This window comes from Carcharodon carcharias, chromosome 12, assembly GCF_017639515.1.
Source record: "Carcharodon carcharias isolate sCarCar2 chromosome 12, sCarCar2.pri, whole genome shotgun sequence".
Lineage (NCBI taxonomy): Eukaryota > Metazoa > Chordata > Chondrichthyes > Lamniformes > Lamnidae > Carcharodon > Carcharodon carcharias.
The window spans coordinates 58,076,495-58,091,139 of NC_054478.1; the positions used below are offsets into that span (position 1 = coordinate 58,076,495).

Below are 14,645 nucleotides of genomic sequence, written 5' to 3' on the forward strand. Positions count from 1 at the left end.
GTAGCTGCAACATATGACATGCATGTTAAATAGTAGAAGCAGAATGCTATAAATAGAGCCAAGTGAACCCACAACCAATGGATCAGATGAAAGCTCTGCAGTTCTGCCACATTCAGTCAGGAATGGTGATGTACAATTAAGCAAGAAACCAGAAGAGGTGGCTTCACAAGCATCCATCATTCTCAATGATGGGAAGCCAAGCATGTCAATTGAAAAGACAAGGCTGAAGCATTTGCATTCATCCTAAGCCACAAGCACTGAGTGTGAAGTGGAAGAGCCATCTCCCCCTTCTTCTGAGGTCCTCAGCATTGCAGATGCTACTCTTCAGCTGATTCAGTTCTATCCAAATGACGTCAAGGAATGGTTGAAGGGACTAGATACAACAAGCCTGCCATCTTTATCCTGTTGGGCCCACACCTGACTCCAGATTCTCAACAATGTGTTTGACTCTTAGCTGCCCTCTGAAATTATCTAGCAAGCCACTCAGTTGTATCAAACTGCTGCAGAGAAAAGTTAAATAAGAATAAAATGGCAGGAAGCACCTGGCACCAGAAATGACAATGCCTCACCTGGCAAAGGCTATGTGACAACATCCCAGCTGCAATGCTGAAGACACCTGCTCCAGAACTAGCCACGCCTCTATCCAAGCTATTCTAGTACAGCTACAACATTGGCATCTTTCTCAATAAGGTGGCAAATTGTCCAGGTTTGTCCTGTCCACAAAAAGCAGGGCAAACATAATCTAGCCAGTCACTGCCCCATCAGTCAACATTGAATCATCAGGAGAGTGGTGAAAGGTGTCGTCAATAGTGTTATAATGCAACACGTATTCAGCAACAACCTGCTCCCAACTGCTCAGTTTGGGTTCCATGAGGGCCATTCAGCTTCAGAACTCATTACCGCCTTGGTCTAAACATGGACAAAAGAGCTGAATTCCAGAGATAAGGTGAAAGTGACTGCTCTTGACATCAAGGCAGTATTTGACAAGTATGACAACAAGGAAACTTAACAAAATTGAAGTCAATGGGAATCAGAGGGAAAAGTCTCTGTTGGTTGAAGTCATACCTAGCTTAAAGTAAGATGGTTGTGGTTGTTGGAGGTCAATCATCTCAGTTCCAGGAAATCCTCTGGGTAGGACTCTAGGCCCAACCATCTTCAGCTGCTTCATTAGTGACCCTCCCTCCAGAAGTGGGGATGCTCAATGTTAAGTAGCATTCACAACTCTTCAGATACTGAAGTAGTCCGTACCTGCATGCGCCAAGACCTAGACAACATTCAGGCTTGGGCTGACAAGTGGCAAATAACATTTGCACCACACAAGTGCCGGGCAATAACCCTCTCCAGAAAGAGAGAATTTAAACATCAGCCATTGACATTCAGTGACATTTCAATCCATGAATCATCCATAATCAACACCCTGGGAGGTTGCCATTGACCAGAAACATAACTGGACCAGCCATATAAATACTGTGGCTACAAGAGCAAGTCAAGTGCTGGGAATTCCACTGACTCCCAAGAGTGAGTCCACCATCTACAATGCACAAGTCAGGAGTGTGATGGAATACTCTCCACTTGCCTGGGTGAGTGCAGTTCCTACAACACACAAGAATCTCGGCACCTGCTTGATTGGCACCCCGCCTACCACCTTAAGCATTAATTCCTTCCATCAGCAGCACACAGTGGCAGCCATGTCTACCATATACAAGATGCAGCAACTCGCCAAGACCCATTCAATGTCACCTTCCAAACCTGCAACCTCTACAGTGCAGAAGAACAAGGACAGCAGACGCACGGGAACACCACCGCCTGCAAGTCCCCATCCAGTCACACGCCATCCTGACTTGGCTCAAATCTGTATTCCTTCACTGTCTCTAGGTCAATATACTGGAACTCCCTTCCTAACAGCACTGTGGGGACCTACACCTTAAGGACTGTGACATTTCAAGAAGGCGGCTCACCATTACTTTCTCAAGGGCAATTAAGGATGGACCATAAATGTTGGCCTTGCCAGTGTTACCCACGTCCCATAAACAAATTAACAAAAAAATGAAAAGATTGAAACACACGGGGGAAGGGCATTTTATGTTTGTCAGTGCTTTATCAGTGTAATTCAGCACACTTTTTCTGTTTTGGCATTTTTTTTTCTGGAAGAGATTAATTTTGCCCGTGTTGCAGCATAGTCTTTTGTCAGGTAAAGGGTATTGTGGATATCAGAAGCTAAGTTAAATATTATACCATAGGGTAACCAAATCTCCTTATCAACAAGCTACAAGGCATCTCTTGCTTTAGTTCTTTCGTTCAGACTTCCAAGCAGTGCAAATATTTACATGATTGATTTTAGTATTTTTATAACTAAAAGCAAATCATTTCTGAAATGATTTTTAAAACACTGTTCACAGGCTGGGGTCTAAATTTAAGTTCTGCAGGGATAGTCAACAACTGATCTATGTTGTAAATATGCTGGAAATGCAACTGTCAAGAGTTACACTGTAGGTCATGCTTCACAATTTGCCAACCAGAGAAAGACTCTGTGTATGCATTCAAATATGCAAAAGTGATCATTGACCTGAAACAGAACCCTGTGTTTCTCCCCACAGTTGCTGCCCGACCTACCGAGTGTTTCTAGTAATTTCTGTTTCTATTTCAGATTTCGAGAATCCTCAGTATTTTGCTCTTGTACAAATGTGCAAGCTTCAACTGTTTCTGTGGCTCTTTTTTTTTAAATCACCTTTCTCTCAAGTGATTAGTTCATTAAGTGGCTGGGAAATTCAACAGACAGCTGGTTTTTCATGCTGGCTTCACAGCAGACTAAAGTTAGATTCCATCTGGTGCAAACTGGTGAGATGTATTCAGAAGGGAGCATTTGCATGTCAGAATAGGACTCTACCTCAAGTTAGACTGCTGCTTTCACATCACATGTGCGATCACTACACAGCTGCCTGAAAGTAGCAATATAACTGCAATCTGCATGTATGCTGACAGAACTTTGGCCTAGATTTTTGCAACGATGGAGAGCCTCTCTGTCATTGCAAAAATAGCAGAGGAGGTTAAAATCCAGAAGTCCCATACCCAAACATGGCACCTACCACTTTCGTGGAGGTGGAAATGGAGGCAGGTCAGGATTTGCACATGCCTATTTCGCAGAGACAGCTGCCCATATAAAACAGCAGCCACCTCCAGCCAAGTCTGATTTTCAGTAGCCAGGATTGGGAAATGTGACATGTGCAGATTATATCTGGTAGAGCAGATCTAAATTTTGCAGAGTTCTTTGGAGAGGTGGGGTACCCTTTTGGAGAGATAGGGTACCCCTTTGCATATGGTCCCGGGACACCTTTGGTGTTCTTTGGGGAGAGATAAGCTGCCCTTTGGGAGAGGTCAGATGCCCTTTGGGATTGTTAAAAGTGGACAAGAATGTGTGTAAAAATGCATAAACTCACTAGAACTGTCAAAACTGTCAAAAGGAACTGTAAAGAGCAACATCAGACCTCGGAGAATGACCCGAAAATCCGACCTATTGGGGCACTTTCTCCAGGGGTGGGTTTGCAGAGCCGGGAATTGTCCTGACTCTGCACTCCCGATTCAGGATGAAAATTCAGTCCTTTATGTCTTGAACATAGCACAAATGGTGCTTTGGCTTTCAGTAAGAAATTATTGTTGCATAGCACTGGACATAAATATACCTATGTTTTATTTTCTTGGATCCCAAAGGAGCAATACAAACTTGCCTAAAGAATATGTTCATTTCCAAATCACAATGCTGCTAAGTAATAATTGATTTTTTTTTTCTCCCTAAAGTTTAAGCAGTCTTATCAAACCAAATGGAAATGGAGTGACATTTAGATCTGGAGTAGATACTGGAGTAGATGGTGGAGCTTCTGCCATAGACATAGATTCTGCTATTGATGGAGCGATGCAGATGGTAAGATAATAGTAATCTAGTTTATGATTAAAGCTCCTGGCTGTAATTCTTTATGTAGTATTGAGTGCTTCACACTTGTGCTTTGTTCCTTTACTAAATCTGAATGAACTCTGTTTTTGCAACAGAATGAAAACTTTGTAGTGGAAGCAGGAAAACAACCAGTTACTTTTGAAAATCCCATGTTTGGAACGAAGGGGAATGTTTCCAATGACCCTCCTGCAGTCCAACAATCAGCGGTAACACCTAATGGGGGCTATTAAAAAAAATGAACTCACCATATCATAATTAACTGTATTTAGAGCAATTAGTTTATTGGATTATATTCAGTTGGGCTAATGGCAATGGTTCTGTCCTAAAACTTTAGCTGGCATTACTGTAACTCAGAATTGCTAAATTTTTTGTAACTGATATACATCTAAGTATGTACATATACATTTGACGCTGATATTCATATACTGATATACATCTTTGTTAACATTTCATACAAAAAGATTTCATTTATAGTATAAGAAATTTTGTGGTCTGAACTATATGATGCATTGTATGATATATGTTAGGGACATAGAAAAGAATAAAGGAACAGGAGTAGGCCATTCAGTCCTTCAAGCCTGTTCTGTCATTTAGTTAGATCATAGCTGATCCGTATACCTCTATACAATTCTATTTACCTGCCTTGGCTATATATCTCCTAATACTCTTACTTAATCCTGACTGACCCCCAACCAACCAACTCTCACCCACCACTGACTACCTGACCCCCACCCCTTCACTGACCAACCAACTCCCCCCCACATACCATCCCCCCCAATGACCACGGCCACCAGACCCTCATGAACAGCCAACCCCCTCCCCCCTACTGACCAACCTATCCCCCTACTGACCAACTGACTCGCCTGACTGACTGCCCCATATTGACCACCCAATCCCCAGCCCCTCACTAACCAACCGACACCCCCCTGACCGACTCCAACCACGCCCCCCCAACGACCACCCCACCATTGGACCACCCAACACCCAGCCCTCCACTGACCATCCAACAGCCCCCCCAACTGATCAACACCTGATCCCCTCCCAACTATCCACCCAACCACCATCCCTCCACTGATCAACATGACCGACTGCTCCCTCCCCTGCATCATCCAACCCCAACTCCCCTACTGAGCAATCGACCCACCCACCCCCACCCCCCCTCCCCGCCAACGACAACCCCTTGACTGACCGACCACCCCGCTGACCGACCCCCACCCCGACTGACCTGGCCAACCGACACCCCCTGACCAACCAAACCCCTCCCCACAACTAATACCCCAAACCCCCTGACCAACACCCGATTCTCCCAACCAACCTCCCCACCTCCCAATCCTACCCCGAATCCTACCCCTACCCACCAATGCTACCCACTTACCTTACAAACTTACCTTCTCCTTCCCTGGCTCCTGAAAGTGGTTCGACATTTAAACTTACCTGCTTTACGGCAGCTATACCATAAGAAAGGGGGAGTGGATTCCCTACCTACGGCTCTCCGGCCTTGACTAAAGGCCTCAGGAGCACGCTGCAGTACAATGCTTTTGCCCGGCCTGAATCAGAAGGTTGGGCTAGAAAGAAGCAGCTGTATTTCCAGATAAGAAACTAGGAGCAGAGTGGCCATGGGACTCTGATTGCCACTCCACAGAAGTTCAGGCACTTTACTTTCTTCTATCCTTAACCTGGACTTCCCTACCAGGGGAAATATTTTCTCTCTATAGATCCGATCAATTCCTTTAATAATTCTAAACAGTCCATTAGATCACCCTTTAGTTTTCTATAATGAGGGAATAGAAGTTTAGCCTATCCAACCTTTACTTCATAATTTAATGCTTTTAGCCCAGTATCATTCTGGTGAGTCTGCAGTGCACCCTTCCAAGGTCAATATACCCTGAGTTCTCCGGAACTGAGGTCATATTCCAGGTGGGGTCTAACCAGAGCTTTGTATGATATAACATAACTTCCACCCCTTTGTATTTCACTTTGCTCAGTATCTGGTTAACCTAATGTGTAGGAGCCAAAGGCTTAGTTATCGGACTGGATTAGTCCTGTCTGGTTAGATAGCAACTTTTGGTTCAAGCAGTTTAATAGGATGCTTAAAATTTAAACAGTGCACTGAATCATACATGTAGATGCATTTTTTTTCTATTTTGGAGGTAATGCATTTTACTTCTTTGGTCTAGGATATGGTGGCAGTTGGTGGTGAAACAAATGGAAGCAGTTTCAACAATCCCATCTATACATCCATGCCCCCTTTCTTAGACAAACCTATTTCAACTGGATCACAAGCTCCGGTAAAAGCAATGGTGAATTTTTATGAATGGGTTTCTTTTACACAGTAACTTTTGAAGATCTAGTGTGTGTGTGTGAGTGTATATTATGGGGAGAATTTTTGGCTCAGTGAGCGGGGGCAGGGCCTGCTCGTCCAGGCGTAAAATGATGCAGGGTGACATCGGGCGTGCATCCCAATGTCACTGTGCTTCATATAGATTTTCAGTTCAGCTCAAAGGCCTGTCAAGGCCATTAATTAACTAATTAAGGCTATTGAGAAAGCTGCCCGTCCGACCTTAACGTTGGTGGGCAGGCAAAGAACCCAGGTGGGATGAGGTTTCATGAAGGGTTTATAAATTACATTTTTCTTTAAAGTTCATTGACATGTCCCAGCTCATGTGACACTGTCACATGAGGGAACATGTCTTAATTTTTTTTCTTTATTAAAATTTTAAAAATTTAAAACTTATCTCCCTGAGGTAGCCTTGTGCTTCAGGGAGATTCCTGCGCTCTTTCACGCGCACGCACAAAAGAGCGCACTCCCGACTCAGGGAACCCCTGCCCGCAGGGAGCTCACAGCGCTTCCAGGTGTGTGTCACGCTGGGCGGGCCTTAATTGGCCTGCCCATGTAAAATGGTGTTGCGGACCTGATTGGGGGTGCCGATTGGGCCCGCGCCTGCTCCTGCACAGCCCCCGCTACGGGGGGATAATTCTCTCCTCTGTGTGTATACCTGTATTTTAGATATGCATATGTGAGAAAAAGATCAATCCTTCTCTCTGGAACTCCAACTCTTAAATTCTTAAAGCACTTCAATGTACTTAGAAATTTCTTCACAGAAGGAAGGCATTGGGACCATTGTGCCTGACCTGATGCTAACTTCACATTGAAATATCTACTGCAATCTGATTTTCTGTTCTTTTCCTATAATACATTGCCTTTGATTACTGTTTCAGACATGGACCCTAGACACCTCTTTTTCTGCCTTTACCATTAATGTGGATGGCACACTTCCAGTGCCTAATGAGCACATCTACACTGCCTGCCATACCGGATGTTTAGGTGCCGGTTTGGCTTATGAATGGGCTCCCATTTTGAATTCCTTTGCCAATATATTTTATGGATACAGCTCTAGGAATGTACACGTTCTCATGTTGGCATTAATGTTATTTTGATCTTTCAGGAATCAAAGTGGAATTTTTTCAGACGAAAACCCAAGCAAGGGACAAATTTTGAAAATCCTGTATATGCAGAGGTAACCCTTCTTTCAACTCCTTAACAGTGAATGGTGTGGCTTTTTTTTATTATTTGTAACATTTTCGATCACATAGTTTAAAAAAAAGTGTAAGAAATAAAATATTAACCGTTGCCCTTGATGCTCCACACAGTTTCAAAATTAAAGAACAAATCCAGCATGTTTGAATATTAATACCTAGCGCACAATAATTAGAAAATAAATTTTGATCATGTTTAAACCTGGATAAAGCCGTGTTGAAAATGAGCGTTTTATATAATCAAGCAGGATATTATTTACTTAAACTAAATGGGTTAATTATTGAATAGCTAGTCTTTTTTGTTGTATTTTAACACTTGGGAAATTCTGTGGTGGAAAAATTGGAATGTGATACCTTTTTAACACTGCACACAGACTGACAAGAATAAACATCAGTGCACTCCACACTAAATTCACAATTTCATTGGAGAATTTTCTTTTTAAGATTGGAAGGCAGTGTTTTGTGCCTGTGGGCAGAATCTTCTGTTTGGCGAGCGGGGGCGGGGCCCGCTCGCGGATGTGTAAAATGACGTGGGGTGACATCGGGCGTGCCGACGTCACCCCGCGCCATTTGCATTCACTGACCTGTCAATGACCTATTAAAGCCATTAAAAAACTAAATGAAACCATTAATGGACCTGCCCGTTCAACCTTAAGGTTTAATTGACCCACCCATGTAAAATGGCGGTGTGGCCCCATCCGGGGGCACCGATCGGGATCCCGCCTGCCCATGCCTGTCCCTGCTCCCGCACATCCACCACCCCCCCCACCCGACGGGTGGAAAATGTTGCCCTGTGTAAATATTATTACACACTACAAATGTACAATGTAGGGCGCTGCGGCTTTAAGGGCGGGTGTCGCTTTAAGGGGCCGCGGTTCCTCTTTCTCTCTTTTCCCTTTTCTCGGATCTCACGGGTTTTTGGTCACGATTAGGATGGACGCCGGGACCCTGGGCTCGTTGCCGTCGCCATTTTGAGGGTTGTGAACAATTTTGGCCCTACATTGGCCCTACTCTGGAGTCCTCATTATCTTGTAGCACAGCTGAACACCAATATAAAATGGCACTGAGAGGCATTTAAGATGCTTGTTAAAGAACTCCTATATTTAAAACAAGTCAGTGAGAGGGGCATTCTGGCTGTGGTTTTTGACAAGTTACTGTAATTTGAACATTACGGCTAACATTATTTTTCTGAGGAAGATAGAAAGGCACATGCATTGGCACAGCATAGGCAGCCCAGAAGCGTACATCATACGATCCAAGCACAAGCAATTGGGCATGTCATACAATTTCAGCCTTTGCCTCTCAGCAGGAAAGCAGTGACAAAGTTGTACCATATACAGACTTTGGATGCCAGTTGAGACTGAAGGTTGAACTTTGTACCCCTCTAGTTAGCAGATTAACTTTTGATGATACAAAGCAAACACACCAATCCTCCACCAGATTTAATTGAAGATGCAAGACACAGTTTAGTTTAATTGAATGGATTAGTCAGAAATTTCCTATATTAATAATGTAAAAAAAATCTAAGAATGGGCATTCTTGGGGCAGTTTGCTTAATAGATTCTGTGTAATTTAATTTTAACGCATGGTGTCTTTTTTTTCCTACTTCCTAGTGCCAGAAACAGCAACAGGCAAATAATCCACTTGGAGAAACTGCTGCTACTTCTAATACTTTTGGATTACCCCCAAGTGAGCCATGTTCAAAAAAAGATGAACCTTCGACCTACAGTCCTACAGAGAATACTTACAAAGATACAGCTACTCTTGTCAAAGAGGATTCAAATGCATAATTCGATGTTTAACTGGAGAAAAAGCAACAGACTTTCCTATGACACATTATATTTTTATATACAGCCAGCATATTTGGATGTCAGAAATCTTTAGGTACAAGAAGCCTTTAAAGATAATTTGAATGAACCAGCAGCTGTTATAAGAGGTGGTCAGTCTGTTCCTTTGCTTTCAGTGATATTTTATGCCAACTTTTATCTTTTTTTGTTTTTTGTCTGTGAAGAATTTTTAATCCAGAGGTACTTTATGTATTTCTTTGCACTGGACTTGTGTAAAAGTTTGAGATATGTAATGTTATAAATATGTTGTACATTTGTAAATTTTGAAGAGATTATGGCAATCATGTTGCCAAGTGTATGGCTGATTTATACTGAAGGTTGCAATCTATGAAAACCTAGAGATTGAGGTGAGACTACTGATTAAAATTTAAAAAAAAGGTAAAGCTAAATGTGAAAACTACTGATCTTGCCATGTGAAATAATTCTTCACAAACACATTTTATGCAACAAAATGGCAGAATACATATGTACACTGGAGTTTTTGCATTTCAATTATTTGTACACAGTGAAATCCGTAATAAATGGTCACTCATCACACTAAGCAGCACTAGCTGTTAATCACAGAAAACCGGATATATAATCTAGATACTACCCTAATCCAGATAAGCAAAGAAGCTGTTTCCAAAAAAAGTCCTTTCAATTATTCGAAATTAAATGTTTATTAAAAATTCTGTTTAATAATTGTTTCATGTTGTTAGTCTGATGAAAGTTTCTTTTGAAATGTAAACAATTTCATTTTGTTCATTTTTAATTAGTTGTAATTCTGCAGACTGTTGGGAGTAGGACCTGACAGCATAAGGGAAAGCACTCTAAAACACCAATGTGTCATGTACAAAAATGGTAGCTACAGAATTTATGGTAGAAACTTGGTAACTTGCATAATCTGCGGACGATAAACTCATCTATTAGGCTAAAACAATTATAACAGTTGCTTAACAACTTTTTTGTGTAGAGCAAATACAGGAATTGATTGAAAAAGAAGTCACTGATGAAACTGTTCTTTGTGCCATTAATTTTTTAAATTAATTTACCTTAGTGCAGCAGGGATGGAGAGTCATATTCACTGGTTTAGATTGAACCCTAATTCCTGTCAATCAAAGCTTGAAATCAAAGAGGAAGAGCAGAGTTTGTTCCTAGCTCTGAAACTTATGATGTATTTTAAAACAAACTGCATGGAGTGAGGGAAACATCTGTGAAAATGATACTATTCTGACCAATGAAGTTTGCAAAGGAATCAGATGAAATTAGTTTATTCTGGTCCAATTACAAATGTGAGCACAAACCATCCATTTGATGATAAAATGATTTGGCATTCTTATACCCTTGGTACTTTTTCTACTGCCTTTAACTATTCGAGAAAAAATACAAATAGTTTGGGATTGTGAGATATTCTTTCAATTACAATCAACCACATTATGAAAAGTAAATACAATTTTAAAAATCTGGAAAATACAACTAATGGGAAATGTAGCAGTGGATGCAGGTGACTGTTCGTACAGATTCCACCGTAAATATATACCTCACGTGATCAACTCTAAAATGATTAGGCCCAGATATGATATCCTATCCTATACTTCATGATTCAAGGAATGACTGGGATGACTGTTCATCTTGGCTTGCTTCACACTGAAGTACAATTCCAACTGGCTTTGTCCTGTAAATGGCCTAGACTAGCTGCCTAAATTTATTAGTTAAAGGCCTGCACATGTACTCAATATTGATTGTACTTAATGTGATTATAGTTTTATATATTTTACATCGTACGAAATTGAATATTTTAGAATCCTTTGTATGTTAATTTTGTTGGATGTATTCTAATTAGGGTGGAATTTATATTGTACTTCAATCAAAAAATATTTCTGTTACTGGAAAAATCTACTGCTGAACAAATCTAATAAATTTTGTTATTTTATCATACCTCGTTATCCTTTAGTTCTTTTTCTAGAAGAAAATTTGGGGCTAAATCCTTTAAAACAGCATCTCTTTGGGAGAAATTCATTGTTAGTCACTTTCATGAAAGTTGTTTGCTGAAATGATTTCCTGAATAGCTTCTATTCACATCATATCACTGGAAGCCACACAGTGGGTGATCAACTTGGCTGTTGACACTTAATGTTGCCTTGCTAAAGCACCATACTAAAGATGACCATGAACAATATTTTTTGTTCATATTTTCACAAGGATATTCTCCCTTAACAATTTCTTTGATGGAACAAATTCTTTGTCAGAATAAATAGAATGCTATATATTCCAGTGAATCATTCAGGTCACAATATAAAGAGAGCGCTTTAGAAATCCTAATAAGTAATTGGCTTTTTACGGGAATCGTAATCCTTATCATTTTTGAACAATTTTTATTTCTTTATCTTAGTTAATCTCAGCCATGCATCAACTAAGCATTTAACAGACCATGTCACAGGTTAAACCTGAGATGTGCCTCTTTATAACCAACCAATTAGTGACATCCAGTTTGTTAGCTCATTTGTCAAAAGCGCGCAACAAAATTTTTCCAATAAACCTTTTAAATATTCAGGTTATCATGTCAAAAACAAATAGAGAGTTTTGCAGCCAAATCCAGTCCTGTCCCTGTCTAATACTCAGGCTCATTGGAGAAAAAAACAAAAACAGAATTACCTGGAAAAACTCAGCAGGTCTGGCAGCATCGGCGGAGAAGAAAAGAGTCGACGTTTCGAGTCCTCATGACCCTTCGACAGAACTTGAGTGAGTCCAAGAAAGGTAATTCTGTTTTTGTTTTGGATTTCCAGCATCCGCAGTTTTTTTATCTCATTGGAGAAAAGATGGATCTCAGTGGAGATGGAAAACTGATTGTAGCAGATCAACTGCCCACTATACATCCTATCCAATTTTAAAGGTTGTGCTTTTGCCACCATTTTGATGCCACTTTGCAACTAGTGCAACTACCAAGCTTCAATCTTTGTGTGATGTTTCAGCCAAGCTGAACTTCTATCACTTATTTTCTCCATCACAAAAATCATCCAGCGTCGTCGCCATTATATTCTCCTCCTCTGACCCTACCTCACCCCATTTGCCGTTGAAATGCTCATTCATGACTTTATCATCTCCAGATTTGATTGTTCAATGCTCTCCTGGCTGGAATTCCATTCGCCACTCTTTCTAAACTTTATTTCAAACATAACTGTGCTGCCTATATGCTATCCAGCAGCAACTTCTGCTCACCTGATATTCCTTCCCTCGCTGACCTAGATTGTTTCCCAATCTCCAAACACCACCCCCCCCACTCAATTAGAATGATAAAATTGTGTGTAAATCCCTTTACAACCTTGTCTTTCCCTATCTCTGTTAGCTCTGCCAGATTTACAAACCACAATCACCATCACTCCCGAGCTCTTCCTCTGACTCTGGCTTCTTGGATGCCCCTCACCTTTTTCCCCACCACTGGTGGTCATACATACAGCCATCTAAGCCCTTTCCTCTGGAATTTCTTTTTTAAACCTATCTCTCACCCTTTTAATACTCCCCTTAAATTCCATATCTTTGACCAAGCTCTTGGTCATCCTCCTAATATCTCCTTTCTTGATTGGCTTCTATTTTATGTCTGAGCACACATCAGTAAAGTATCTTGGTATATTTTTGTAAGAAATGGGAGCTAACTAAATGCAAGATATCGTTGTTGTCCTTTCAAAGAATGCACCTGTCACACAGTCCATATATATCTATGCACAGCAAATCTGAACACATTCTCACTGTCTGCATTTTCGGCCAGGGACTTTAGTTACATCCCCGCATCCTTGAGTGACAGGGCTTCTAGAACATTGTGCAACATAAAGCGGAAAACTTTAGTGGCGCATTATTGGACGCTTCACCAGTGCTGTGCAATCATGCACTGAATTGTACACTTTCCCACTCCAATTCCGGTGTGAGAAAAGTGAAAAGCCCAGGCCCATGTCTTACTCAGTGTAAACCTGCTGATGCCACACACAGTTTTTGAGTCGGCGGGCGGGGCCTGCTCGCTGAACTGTAAAATGACGCGCAGTGATGTTGGACGGGCATCCTGACATCACCGCACATCATTTAGATTTTCAGTTTGGCAGCTGAGCGCCCATCGACTTGTCAAAGGCCTTTTAAGGCGCTTTAAATAGTCATTAAAACAATTAACAGGGCTGCCTGTCCAAACTTAATGTTGGCGGGCAGGTGAAGAGCCCAGGCGGCCTTTGCATTTTCATGGAACCTCATCCATGGGCAGGATGAGGTTTTATGAAAGCTTCATTAATTAAATAAAATTTTTAATCAAAATTCATGAACATGCCACAGCTCATGTGACACTGTCAAATGAGGGGACATGTCTTAAAATATTTCCTTTACTTTATCTAAATTTTTAAACCTTAACTAATCTCCCTGAGGCACCTCTGTCCCTTAGGGAGATTTCTGCGCTCTTTGGCGCGCATGTGTGAAAGAGCACAGGCCCCGACTCAGGGAATCCTGCCCCCCCCTCCCGCCTGCACAGGAAGTGCTGAGTGCTTCCGGACGCGCGTCACGCTGGGCATTGGCCCACCCACATAAAATGGTGGTTCAGCCCCGATTGGGGGCGTTGATCGGGTTAGCAACAGCCCCTGCCCGCCCCCACCTCCCCCTGCCGATGGGGGGTATTTACAATAATGGTTTCACTTCAATAGTTTCTTCATTCAGATCCTTGAACACCATACTTTATTTTATTGCCTTATTGAATATAGCAAGTCAATAAAGTGTTCAGATATGTTATGGATGGTTTAAGGTGAATTATAGACATGTAAAGAAGTTGGACTTTATTGATTTGCATTTGCTTCAGCAGGCGAGCAGGTGTATAAGTACAGGTGCACTTCAGGTAGAGAACTCTGTAATTCACTTCCAGGCATCTTTATTATGTGTGTTTTCTGTCCTGTCCACAGACATTCATTTAGGCTTAGTGTGAAGGAGCTGGGTTTTTTGAGGGAGAATTTTTTGAAAAAAAAACAAATACATCAAGAAGAGCTTTAATCCATGCAAACTATACATATGCTTGCTTTTCTAGATACTGTTCGGTTTTTATTCACTTTGATATTTAGAAATAGCTACAGATCTCTCTTGATAGGATACTGGCGATACAACAATGCAAAATAAAGCTATTCCATGGGAAAAACAATATTCAGTATTCAAAAATAGAAACTGTATTATACTAAATAGTTCAAAAGACAAAACATTAAAAATTGCACTTTTAGAAAACATATAATGTGATACTACTAGTATATGTTTGCTAGGGTAAGCGTAGTTTCTGGACCCATTCAATTTATTATTCCAAAATTTGCATTAATAAT

At 41.2% G+C, this 14,645-nt stretch overlaps 1 protein-coding gene across 1 annotated transcript in view; it reads left to right on the forward strand.

Moving 5' to 3' along the window:
• The window catches only part of lrp2a (low density lipoprotein receptor-related protein 2a), a 387,109-nt gene extending 377,833 nt beyond the window's left edge, over positions 1-9,276 (forward strand). The window contains exons 78-82 of the mRNA XM_041200238.1: positions 3,796-3,919; positions 4,045-4,155; positions 6,127-6,237; positions 7,396-7,467; positions 9,100-9,276. Coding sequence (XP_041056172.1) covers positions 3,796-3,919; positions 4,045-4,155; positions 6,127-6,237; positions 7,396-7,467; positions 9,100-9,276 — 595 coding nt within the window. The remainder of the gene's footprint in view (positions 1-3,795; positions 3,920-4,044; positions 4,156-6,126; positions 6,238-7,395; positions 7,468-9,099) is intronic.
• The last annotated feature ends 5,369 nt before the right edge of the window (positions 9,277-14,645 follow it).